Here is a 13,529-nt window from a genome sequence, read left to right as displayed (position 1 = left end):
CTTACCTAGTCCAATCAATACAGTCGTTACAAACCTGTCTAGGCCGTTAAAGCACGTGATGCGGAAGTGACTAAAGTATAACAAATCGCACAAAATTAAAAATTGTTTTGATAGCATTTCAGCATCTTTAGCTGTTAACATGCTGAAACCAAAAGCTCTGACCCAAGTGCTAAGTCAAGCGAACTCTGGAGGTGTTCAAAGTACTTTGTAAGTGCATTAATTCGTCATGTTCGTCATGAAAACACGTTAACCGGTGCTATTTTTTCAGTTCCTCATTCATTTGATCCTGTCAGTGGCTTGGCCTACCAATTTCACAAAAAATCTTAAGTAATTGCTTAACTAAGTCTGTTATTTCAAATGCTTGTTTTTGCCCTTTATGCATCTTCAATGTTGACTTTTTCATCTATATAAGAACTGTGTGACAATTTCATACATCAAAACACAACAATTTTGTATTTTAGTTTTTACCCAAAAAAAAAAAAATGGAAATAGGAGAGATCGTGTTTGTACACAAATCCGTTGTATATTCTATTTTTAGAACTCCAAGATCGGATGGGCAGATGCCGAGCGACCATGTCTTTTGTTAACAGTGATGTTTTTCTAACTGCTTAAATTTTCTTAAAACATAAATAATATCAATAATTATTTTTATTAATGGAAAGGATAGAAAACAAGCAATTTATTGATAACTTTTAATTATTATTTCAAAATAAAATGAATTAAGTATGAACGCTTAACTTACAGTGTTTTTTTCTAAAAGTTTGGAGCATCGCTACGCCGCTATTAAAATCATATGTCATTTAAAACGGTAATTCATTTTCAAAAGATATTTGAATAAGAAAATATGAACTTCGGAAGTATTTCAAAACTTTTTGAATTTTTAAAATCCATAAATGAACGAAAAAGTTATTTAAAATTAAAAATTAAAAATTCCGATCCCATACACAAACGATGTAAAAATGTTTTGTTTTGCCCACCACCAGATAAACAGGTGTTGATGCGTGACGTCAGGGCGATCTCTACTATAAGAAATATACTTAAGCAAATACTTAAGTTCGTTATATCGTGCTTAAAAGAAATAACATATTTGCGTGACTGAAATAAGTACTGCAGACAAATGCTACTAACCATAGTACAACTTAACTATAAATTTTTTTAATTAAAGCTATATAAATAGGTCCAAGAAAAGTAACAAATTAGCTTTATAGCTAAATCTAGGTATACTTGGCCAACAGACTATGCTCTCACTGTTTGTAACCAAAGTCACATGAATGTGATTAAAAATGTAGCTGCATACCACTAAGTTACTTGGCATTCTTGGCAGTTGAAATGTAATATGAAGGTTTAACGCGGAACAATCAATTTGTTACAGTTACTTATGACAAAGCAACATTAACATTCATGAAAATAATCAGAAATAGAACAAGACAAAGTATTAACCTTTGTAAGTTTGCTTTTGCTCAGTATACATGTATGTATAAATTCCGCACAATAACACAAAAGATAACTTGTTTGATACTTATGATTTTTCTGCAGTAAAACGTTTCAATACAGAAAATATTTTTGTATAACATTACAGTATTTACTTAACTTCTATCATTGACAACCTTTTTGAGTTCAACGATGCATGTCAACCGTAACAAAAAAACAATAATATAAACATGCTGTCGTTTAAATTTTCGTGTGGGAGTACTATGTAGAAGATATTAAGTTCTATAAACACACACTGGTTTATTTTCAGCCCAGTAGAATTAATCGACAGGGTTATAGAATAGCACAGAACCTGTGACCTACAAATCGTCTCTGGTATACCAGTGAATGTTGCGCCTTTAAGCACATAATCTAATTGACAGGACCATCAGAAAATTTAAACAGCATGAATTAAGGTATTGAAGCCAGAACTAAATAGAGGCATGACATTCCAGGACTGGTATTACCTGTTCTCATTCAGAATCATGTCTATCATCTGGTGCTATTTTTAGGTTACCTGAGCCAAAGCTCATGGTGAGCTTTTGTGACCACACAATGTCCGCCCTGCATCATGCAGTGTGTGTCCGTTAACATTTTTAGCTCACCTGAGAATGAAGTGCTCTGTCGTCGTCGTCGTCAACAATTTGACTGTTAACACTTTAGAGATCACAATTTTGGCCTAATCTTGATGAATCTTGGTCAGAATGTTACCCTCAATAAAATCTTGGACAAGTTCGATATAGGGTCATCTGGGGTGCAAAAACTAGGTCACCAGGTCAAATCAAAAGAAAAGCTTGTTAACACTCTAGAGGTCACAATTTTGGCCCAATCATAATGAAACTTGGTCAGAATGTTACCTCAATAAAATCTTGGACAACTTCGTTATTGAATCATCTGGGATCAAAAACTAGGTCACCAGGTCAAATCAAAGGAAAAGCTTTTTAACACTGTAGAGGGCACATTTATGACTGTATCTTCATGAAACTTGGTCAGAATGTTAATCATGATGATCTCAAAGTCCATTTTGAATCAGGGTCATGTAGGGTCAAAGACTAGGTCACCATGTCAAATCAAAGGAAAAGTTAGTTAACTCTCTAAAGGCCACATTTATGACTGTATCTTAATGAAACTTAGTCAAAATGTTAATCTTGATGATCTATAGGTCAAGTTTAAATCTTGGTCAGGTGGGGTCAAAAACTAGGTCACCAGGTCAAATCAAAGGAAAAGCTTCTTAACATTCTAGAGGCCACATTTAAGATTATATCTTCATGAAACTTAGACAGAATGTTTATCTTGATGATCTTTAGGTCAAGTTCGAATCTAGGTCATGTGGGGTCAGAAATGAGGTCACCAGGTCAAATCAAAGGAAAAGCTTGTTAACACTCTAGAGGCCACATTTATGACTGTATCTTCATGAAACTTAGTCGGAATGTTAATCTTGGTGATCTTTAGGTCAAGTTTGAATCTAGGTTATGTGGGGTCAAAAATGAGGTCACAGGGTCAAATCAAAGGAAAAGTTAGTTAACACTTTAGGGGCCACATTTATGACCATATCTTAATAAAACTATCTTGATGATCTTTAGGTCAATAGGTCAGGTGAGTGATACAAGGCCTTCATGGCCCTCTTGTCTAAAAAATCTTCTTCTTGAAAACCACCAGGCAGAATTAGATAAAACTTCACAAGAATGATCCTTGGCAGGTCTCTTTTCAAAATTTTTCAATTAATTGAATTTCATGCAGAACTCTGGGTTGCCATGGCAACAGAAAGGAAAAAAGAAAAATCTTGTCCAAAACCGCAAGGCATAGAGCCTTGATATTTGGCGTGTGACATCATCTAATTGTCCTCTATGAAGTTACCTGGTGACCCCAAGTGATTAGGGGTCACCTTACTGTGACTTTGACCTACTTTCATGTTTTTTAAGATATAGCCTTTAAAATTGGGATGACATGTACAGTTTTGCACACCAGTCTTATAACTGACTTTCAGTTACCATGAGTGTGACATACTGACCTACTGTCTTAATATTTTAGTTTCAGTTTACCATTTGAAACGTGTTGCTCATATTACTCAGGTGAGCAATTCAGGGTCATTATGACCCTCTTGTTGTTTTTTTTTGACAAAACTATACATGTATAGGTATATTCAAAAGACAACATAAGTGACCCAGCTAACTACCAGCAGATCTCTCTCACCTGTATACTTTGTAAATTCTTGAACATATTGTTGATTCCATTCTCAAATGTATTGTTCTTATCTGTTACTAGATACAGTGTTGGTTTTACAAGAACTTTGTTGCTCATTTGTCTGTTGATAGTATATAACATGGTTTTAAAAAGCGTTCCTGCAAAAACCAGTTGATTGAACATACAGACTGCATTGTTAAAAACAACAAGTTTGACACCATTCTTCTGATCTTCATTATAAAGGCAATGCACAATGTAAAATTCTCAACACTGTGAAGAATATCGCATCTTTGTCAAAATTCTCAACTAGACATGCTTCGTCTTGATTAGCTGATGTTAGAATCACTGCAGATACAAGATGCTTTCAGGGATTCACAAGACTATGTATTTGAGCCCCAATGCTTTCTCATTGATGTCAACCAACTTCCTCCTCTATCTTTAAATCCCAAGCTCAACATTTTGCCGGTACTACTCTGGTCTACCTTAACCCTTATCATGCTGGACACGATTGATTCTGCCTTTGTGACCAGTGTAGAACTGTACAGCAGTCTGATCAAAATCTGCACTGTTTTCCATTCAGTCAGTATATTTTTGGTAAGCACCACTTTTAACATTTAATGGTACTGTCCAGATTGGAAGATGGACAAGTTCATTTTAGAAATTTAGCAAGGTAAGGGTTAAAATCAACTCATTCTAAGACTCTATGTCCTTGCAGCAAGGCTATGACAAGATGCAGATCTTGGTGAAGCAATGAGACATGGCATTTTACATATCAAGTTTTACACAGCAACAAAAATTAAAATGTCATTAAACCAAATACATGTACTATCTTCAGGGCAAACTTTTAGAATTTGTTTCTCGTATGCCAGATATCTTGGACTAGATCTGTTCTCAGATTTTACTTTTTTGACACCCATATACCAAGGAAGACAACAGCAACATTTTATGCTAGTAAAATTTTAGGGTATATTTAAGGTAATGTAACCAGAACATGAAAAAAGAATTAACATATAAGCCCTTAGTTTGCCCTACTGGTAGGTGGAATGTATTCTTCTACTATCTGGAGTCCCTACACAGAGACAAATCATCACCTTAATTCCAGAAGCGTGTAACTTCATTTCTTTTCATTTTGAGAAAAAACACGTTTAAAGATCTGACTGGAACATAAAATGGGTGAGTTAGATGTTTGTGGTGCAGCGATTTACCCTCTTCTTGCTACAGCTACATGCATACAAGTTAGTGCATGTTGTAGAGCGTTTGGAGACAAATCCGACGATACCAAACACACCATTTTGTCAAAAAATGAACTTATACGCTTCTGGAATTAAGGTGACGAAATGTCAACAAGGTAGAGATGTTCCAGAAGCATGTAAAATAATTGGTGAAGAAAGTGTCTCTTGAGTGATAAGGTTCATTCATACTCTGATTTATGATATCAAATATTTATAAAAAGTGCATGCCACTCCATAATTATGGAAAGTTTTGGCCCACCAGTTTGGTGTGAGTATTGCAAAGCAAGTGTTTTCTGACTGCCACTCTAAAGACCATTATTCATTCTTTTCTGTTTCATATATGTAAAGCACTTCAATTTTCTGTAGAGAAAGAGTACATGAATATTTTGTGTTACAGGTTGTTGAACAATGAGGGAGCATTGCTAGCTTACTCAGGGTATGGGGATAAAGATGCCGCTGTCACAGCTGCCATTGCTAGCAATATCTGGTCTACATACCAGAAATCTGGGGCCACAGCTTTAACAGACGATAAACTCAAATTTGTTTTGCTTGACTGTGAGGTGAGATAGTATTCATGGGAGACAACTTTTCATGAATTTTATTTGTGCAATAGTCAGTGATGGTTAATTTAATCCCAACTTACAAAAAAAAAAAAAATCAAATTCAAGTAAACTTAGACACTTAAAATCTACAAATTTTTATCCTAACAAAAATAGCAGTTTCAGTCAAAACAATGAAAATTCCTGTGCACAGATTTAATGATTTGACAGTTTATCTGTTTGATTTTGATACACAATGTACATGTATGATGTTGTGATAGGTTTGCTCACCTGTATAGTAGTCCCAACTTGACCACGATGGTTGACCTTAGGCTGATTATTCATATCGATTATTTCATTGTAGAAAATACGGGGTGCTTGTGGTAGCCGTGTATTTAAATTTATGAGTGCAAAGAGATGAAGCGTTTTACGTACACCCCTTTTCAATAATAAGTTGTGCCTCATTATGTATTATAATACAAAGGTCAACCATCGGGGTCAAGTTGCGTCCACTATACTGCTGGTTTATGGAATTTATGTAAATACTCCTAGAATTAGAGGTGGATAAATTAAGGGTTGGAGACAAATGACTTCAGACTTTCTTCTGTCAAAACATCACAGAGAAAGTTGGCGTCATCCAGGGATCAAACTTAAGACCTATAAATTCATATTCTTGTTCTGTAGCTGAACTATCCAAGCAGGTTATCTTAGGTTGTTTGGTATTGTCTTGGTTTAAAGCTGCTCGACCACAGTTTGGGTGAATTTTTTCAACATGTTCATTTCCACCAAGTTTTGCATAGATTAATGACACTGAAAAATGATAAAGTTGGTGAAAATAAAAGATGGATATTTGTAAAAATGCAAGAAGATTGTAAATTGTCTGCATTATTTCAAAAACATTGTGACAGTTTACTTCCTTCTGCACAATTTGTTTTTGGTTATTTATAAGAATATGTTGCTAAAATCTGTCAATAAGCTTGCACCACTTAGTATCTTTCGGAGTACTCACTTTTTTATGGATCTTTGAGAGAATTTTCTTTTTCCTAAAATGTGTGGGTTAGTTCCTTTAAATATATTTTCAATTTACCATTCTTGATCTCAGTATGAATGATTTAAATCGTGCTGTTTATTGTGACCTCCCTGATAACTGTTGTACATTAAGTTGTAACCATTCCTCTTTCTCTGATTTTTGAGCGTGTTTATTCATTTATGTATACTGGTATATTTTACAGGATGGTAAAGTAGCAATCACACATGTTGCCAATCTACTACTATGCTTGTGTTGTAAGGAAAATGTTGGATTCGGAATGTTAAAAGCAAAGGTGGGTATTTCTTATTTCATGTAGAACAGTCAAGTCTGTAAAAATAAATAAGAGTTCATCCATTGTTTTTAAACATGAGGAGGTTTTACTGCAAGAACATGATCAAAGTATACTGATATGAGACCCGATATTGTTCAGTGCCCTGCTAACAACATGATCAAAGTATACTGATATGAGACCCGATATTGTTCAGTGCCCTGTTCGGACCTTTTTTTTTCAAATCAACCGGTGAAAATTTTAATTTTTACCACCTTCATAAAATGTACTTGTATTTGCTCGATTATTTGAATAGTAGAGCTTTTGTTATTTTGTCAGCATCAGCATTGCTGACAACAACACAATACTTTTTTATGAAAGCAGGTTCCTCTAAAACTACTATGTCAAATGCTTTTAGACTGTTGCATCATGAAAAGTCTGCTCTGAGCCAGGATTCATAACTTAAGTTTACTAAATTATGCCCCTTTTCAATTAAAGCCTTTTTAGGTCACCTGAGCCAAAGGCTCATGGTGAGCTTTTTGTGACCGCTTAATGTTCGTCGTCATTTGCGTCCATCAACATTTTCTTAAAAAATCTTCTTGAAAACCACTGGGCAGAATTACACCAAACTTCACAGGAATGATCCTTAAGTGGTCTCCTTTCAAAATTGTTCAAAGAATTAAGTTCCATGCAGAACTCTGGTTGCCATGGCAACCGAAAGGAAAGCTTTAAAAATCTTCTTGTCCAAAACCGCAAGACGTAGAGCCTTGATATTTGGCATGTGACATCATCTTATGGTCTTTATCAAGATTGTTCAAATTATGCCCTGGAGTGAAAAGAGGCCCTGCCCCGGGAGTCACAAGTTTTACATAGACTTATATAGGAAAACACTTTAAAAATCTTCTTGTCTAAAACCACATGACCTAGGTCTTTGATATTTTGTATGTAGCATTGCCTTGTGGTCCTCTACCAAAATTGTTCAAATTATACCCCTGGGATGAAAAGAGGCCCTGCCCCGAGGGGTCTCAAGTTTTACATAGACTAATTTAGGAAAAATACTTTAAAAATCTTCTTGCCTGAAACTGCAAGGCCTAGGCTTCTGATATTTGGTATGTTGCCTTTCCTAGTGTTTCTCTACCAAAATTGTTCAAATTATGGCCCTGGGATGAAAAGAGGCCCTGCCCTGGGGATTCCAAGTTTAACATAGACTTCTAAAGGAAAAAAATAAAGATCTTCTTGTCTGAAAGTTCAAGGCCTAGGCCTTTGATATTTCGTATGTAGCATTGCCTGGTGGATCTCTAACAAGTTTGTTCAAATTATGCCCCTTGGGTGAAAAGAGGCCCTGCCCTGGGGGTCACTTGTTATAATTATGGGTTGTATAGGAAAAAATACTTCAAACATTTTCAGATCATATTTCCTAGACTGTTTAAATATAATTACCTGATGACCCCAAGCGCTTAGGGATCACATGACTGTGAGTGTCCTTGCCCTACTAACCTACTTTCTTGATTTTTTAAGATACAGCCTTTAAATTTGGATGATGTGTACAGTTTTGCTCACTGATCTTAAAACTGACTTTCATTTACCATGAATATGACCTACCTTCTTAATATTTTAGCATCAGTTTGCCATTTGAAACATGTGACTCATATTACTCAGGTGTGCGATCCGAGGTCATCATGACCCTCTTGTTATATAAGCTAGTATTATGTGGAAATGTTTCCAATAGCCAAGCATCCTGTCATTAGAATAATGAATATTGTAAACATTGTTTTATTTCTGCTGCATCTTGACAGCTTTTACACATTTTGTTTGGGGGAGGGGTAGGGGGAGAGGGAAATTAATATCAAATCAGACATGCATAACGATGTTGCTCCATATTGTAATTTAAATTTTGATGGTTAAATGAAGTATTTGTTTCTGCTTTAGCTATAATGATTGAATTGAATAATTTGGCAAGAGAAACGCACCTTGTGCCATATGACATGGGTGATGATATGGAACTTGAATCAAATCTTTTTAGAAAAAACTGAGATAGAAAATGCATCAAAATTTCAACCTGAAATTTCAAGTAAAAAGGGGCATAGTTCATAAAGTATTAGTGCAAGAGTTATTTATGTTGTGTCATATGAATAGGGTGATGATGAAAAACAAATAGTTTAGTTTGAAGCAAATCCATAAAATAGGTAAAGATAAGGTTAGCAAATCTACAGATACCGACACAGGATTAGTAGGACAGCACTCCATATACTTCGAATAGCTAAGTGAAAAATCTATAATCTTTATATTTTTTCACATTATACCAAATATCTTCAAAAAAGACTGACATGTAGTGATGATACAAGGGTCCTCTATGGACAAGCTGTTAAGGTCACTGGGTTTGAATTACTTACACCTTGCCACTTACACCTCGCCACTGTACACCTCATCACTGTGGGTTCAAAATCTCATTTTGAATGTAGAATTCTTTCATGTGTAGAAACCATCCAGCTGTCTTATAGAAGGTCCATGGTTCTAACCAGATGCCTGCTTTGCCGGGAATAATGTCCAAAGTGTCACATTTGGTCTTCCTCCACTATCAAAAGCTGGAAAGTTGCCATATTACCTATAATTGTGTCAGTGTGACGTTAAACCCAACAAAACAAAAAAAATAAGATAGTGAATACATTCAACGGACACTGCAGAAAAACTTCAATCTTTATCTTAATTGCTAGATGACTTATCTCTTTGCGATTTTGGGTTAAAATGCTCTCTTATATATCACCATAAACTACTGTATAATGCACGCAATCATACAAGACCTACTGATTGATCTACTGACATGTCATTGTTCTGTTCTTCACAATTTCAGGCTGAAGCATTAGCAATGTATTTAGAGGATCCCCTCTCACAGATTGCAGCCTCCTGACACAACCTATCTATAGACCTTATAGAAACACTGATTAAAATACAACTTTCAATAATGAATTACAGATGTGTGTAACATTGAAACATGAAGAAAATTCCAGATCCTGCTCTATTGTGCTGCTGTGTTAGCTTGTATCAGATCTAGCAATAGTTGAGAAAGTACATGTACAATGTGTATAGGATTGCTGGGAAATGTTTTGTATGACAAGATTCTCGAGGTGAATTGGAGATAAATATGTGTATCCTAAGTTTAACATTGACATAGTAATGTAAATTGAAGAATTTCTGTTTTAAGATTTGTTGGCATTGTCAGGTCCAAAAAACATTTTGCTGCAGCCCAACACTAACTCCACGATGCTTCCCTGCTGCACCCCAACACTATACTCCACGATGCCTCCCTACTGCACCCCAACACTATACTCCACGATGCCTCCCTCTTTCACCCCATCACTACTCCATGATGCTTCCCTGCTGCACCCCAACACTGTACCCCACGATGCCTCCCTGCTGCACCCCAACACTGTACTCCACGATGCCTCCCTGCTGCACCCCAACACTATACTCCACGATGCCTCCCTGCTGCACCCCAACACTACTCCACGATGCCTCCCTGCTGCACCCCAACACTATACTCAACGATGCCTCCCTGCTGCACCCCATCACTACTCCACGATGCATCCATGCTGCACCCCAACACTATACTCCACGATGCCTCCCTGCTGCACCCAAACACTACTCCACGATGCCTCCCTGCTGCACCCAAATACTGTACTCCACGATGCCTCCCTGCTGCACACACCCCAACACTATATTCCATGATGCCTCCCTGCTGTACCCAAACACTATACTCCACGATGCCTTCTAGTAAACCTTTCTACGACCAAGTACTTTTACTTCACTAATAGATATCTAAATATCATATATTACAACACTGTCATTACGTTCTAACAACTCATAGTAGTTAAATGTTATATATGTCAGAACATAATTGTCAGAAAGTTATGGCAATGTTGTTATAATATGGTATTTGAATGGTATTTTTATCTGCACTGTTGAAAGTCTTGGGTTATTACTGTTGGGTTGAAGAGAGATTTGGGTGAAAGATGGAGGTAAAAGTTGGGTGTGGGGGGTGGGGAATGTATAAATTTTGATTCAAAATATATGTCTTGGTGGAAAACATTAGTTTAATGTTTTAACTTTACTGTAAAGACATTTTAGTGTTCACAATCCTTAACTCGTACATTTGTTTTTCTTTAGAAATTTTCTAAAACGTTACAAACCATTAGCTTAATCACCTGTAAAAATTTAGAACAACTGGGCTCTGTTGGTTGAGATGGATTGTTGTCATAAAATAAGATTTGTAGCTTGTTTCCATATAATTGTATGCTGATAAAAAACCTCAAGGACCTTGCTGGCTCAATACATATTAGTCTGTTGTAGATTTAGGGCAATTATTGTAAGAAAAATGGATCAAATTACTGGTGGATTCAAAACAGTAAAATTGTGTTATATATGGAGTTATTGTACTAAAGTTTATTTATATTTTATAATTGTGTTAAATGTGATTATTAAATTTTGTCATATGTTGATTATAATGATCCATCACCTGCAAAGTTCATAGTTGAATAAAGTATCCATATGGATAGTGATAAACTGGTTAAGATTTCAATTTTCTTCTTGTACTAGAAATGGTAATATCCTGTCATTTGTTTATCATCCCTCTCCTCAAAATTTTGTTGTGGGAGAGGGCTATGTAGGAATCACTATGTCTGTTTTTGTTTCCTGTTGCATTGTGTCAAAACCAAATGGTTTTCATATGCCCTTTTTATAGCCGGCCTCCTGATCACGGACAGGATCACTTCAACACTATACTCAACAATGTATGTCCGCTTGCCAAGTCAAACAGTTTTCATCCTATCTTCACCAAACTTGCTGACAATGTTTGTGGGCATAATATCTCAGCCAAGTTCGATAACCAGCCAAATCGTCCCAGGCACTCTTGGATTATGGCCCATGAATTACTAAAAAAAAACCTGCGAATTTAGCCTTGTACGCAAGTCGAACAGTTTTCATCCAATCTTCACCAAACTTGCTGTCAATGTTTGTGGGCATAATATCTTGGCCAAGTACTATAACCACCCAAATCACCCCAGGCACTCTTGGATTATTACCCTTGAATTAGGGCAAAGTTTGATGATGGGCCTATTTTGCAACAGTCTGGCACTCATGTTGAAAAAATGGGAAATATTATTAAATTGCGATGTTTGTCCATCAATGATTTCTTTTACAGACTCTTAAGTCACAAAATATTAAAACTTTAGCTTTCAAACTTTTCAGATTGACTAAGCACTATCACTTGAGGAGGATCTGAATTGTTTTTTGGGTGACTATAGATCAAAAGTTAAGGTCACAGTGATCAGGAGACTAAATATGGTTTCCGGACTCTTTAAGCTAAAAGGTATAACATCTTTCAAACCACACAATGGTTACAAATTACTAGAGAAATTTGGATCAGTGGCTCAAAGGTCAAGGCCAAAGGGACCTGACTTATTATGCCCCCCTTCGAAGAAGGAGGGGTATATTGTTTTGTAACAGTTTCCAGATGATAACTCAAGAACGCTTGGGCCTAGGATCATGAAAGTTGATAGGGAGGTTGGTCATGACCAGCAGATGACCCCTATTGATTTTGAGTGAGTGAGTGAGTTGGGTTTTACGGCGAGTCGACACAAAATGGTCATATATCGCCGAGCTATTGATTTTGAGGTCAGTAGGTCAAAGATCAAGGTCACAGTGACCCGGAACAGTAAAACAGTTTCCAGATGATAACTCGAGAATGCTTGGGCGTAGGATCATGAAAGTTGATTGAAAGGTTGATCATCACCAGCAGTTGACCCTGTTGAGATCAGTAGGTCAAGGTCACAGTGACCAGGAACAGTAAAACTGTCTCCAGAGGATTGCTTGAGAACACATGGGCCTAGGATCACGAAACTTGATAGGGAGATGGGTCATGACCAGTACATGACCCCTTTAGATTTTGAGGTCAGTAGGCCAAAGGGCAAGGTCACATTGACCCAGAACAGTTAAACCCTTTCCGGACAATAACTTGAGAACGCTTGGGCCTAGGATCACAAAACTTAATAGGGAGGTTGATCATGACCAGCAGATGACCCCTGTTGATTTTGAGGTCAAAGGTCAAGGTCACATTGAACCAGAAAAGTAGAACTTTTGTGAGCAAATAATTTTTGTTTCTTGTGCAATTACTGAATGCATCAAGGGGGGCATTTCGTGTTCTACGAGCACTTGTTATCCCCCGCCCATGAAATCGGGATTGGGGTATTGAAATGGCGTTATCAGTCCGTCCGTCCGCAGCAATTTCTCAGTAACTACCTGGTAGAATTTCATGAAACTTGAAACATGAACCAACATACTGCGATGATGCCCGTCAAGTTTGTTTTTGGATTGGTCAATTTCTCTAAAGAGTTATTGCCCTTGATTTAATGAAAAATGTCCATCCGCAGCCATTTCTCAGTAACTAGCAAACAGACATGAACCAAGATACTGCGATGATGCCCTTTAAGTTTTTTTTCGATTGGTCAATTTCCGTTGGAGTTACTGCCCTTGATTTAATGAAAAATGCACAAAAATGTCCGTCCGCAGCCATTTCTCAGTAACTAGCAGGTAGAATTTCATCAAACTTGAAATAAACGAGCCAACATACTGCAATGATGCTCATCGTTTTTTGTTTTTTTTTTATTGGTCAATTTCCCTTAAAGTTATTGCCCTTGATTTAATGAAAAATACACGTCTGCAGCCATTTCTCAGTAACAAGTTTGTAGAATTTCATGAAACTTGAAATAAATATGAACCAACATACTTTGATGATGCCCGTCATTTTCTTT

General features: G+C 36.5%; 1 protein-coding gene across 1 annotated transcript; it reads left to right on the top strand.

Moving 5' to 3' along the window:
* The first annotated feature begins 47 nt into the window (after positions 1–47).
* LOC123564104 (ragulator complex protein LAMTOR2-like) lies at positions 48–11,286 on the top strand. Its single transcript, XM_045357418.2, has 4 exons — positions 48–207; positions 5,284–5,446; positions 6,658–6,747; positions 9,575–11,286. Exons 1-4 carry the CDS (start codon positions 140–142, stop codon positions 9,629–9,631), a joined length of 378 nt encoding a protein of 125 aa, XP_045213353.1. The 5' UTR covers positions 48–139; the 3' UTR covers positions 9,632–11,286.
* The last annotated feature ends 2,243 nt before the right edge of the window (positions 11,287–13,529 follow it).

Source organism: Mercenaria mercenaria, chromosome 2 (assembly GCF_021730395.1).
Source record: "Mercenaria mercenaria strain notata chromosome 2, MADL_Memer_1, whole genome shotgun sequence".
Classification (NCBI taxonomy): domain Eukaryota; kingdom Metazoa; phylum Mollusca; class Bivalvia; order Venerida; family Veneridae; genus Mercenaria; species Mercenaria mercenaria.
Note: the sequence above shows the minus strand (reverse complement) of the source record. Positions and strands in the feature narration are given on the sequence as shown.

Coding starts and splice junctions, on each gene's coding strand:
- LOC123564104 (XM_045357418.2), top strand. CDS start 140: ATGCTGAAACCAAAAGCTCTGACCCAAGTGCTAAGTCAAGCGAACTCT. Junction 208..5,283: donor GGAGGTGTTCAAAGTACTTT/GTAAGTGCATTA, acceptor TTTGTGTTACAG/GTTGTTGAACAATGAGGGAG. Junction 6,748..9,574: donor TCGGAATGTTAAAAGCAAAG/GTGGGTATTTCT, acceptor TCACAATTTCAG/GCTGAAGCATTAGCAATGTA.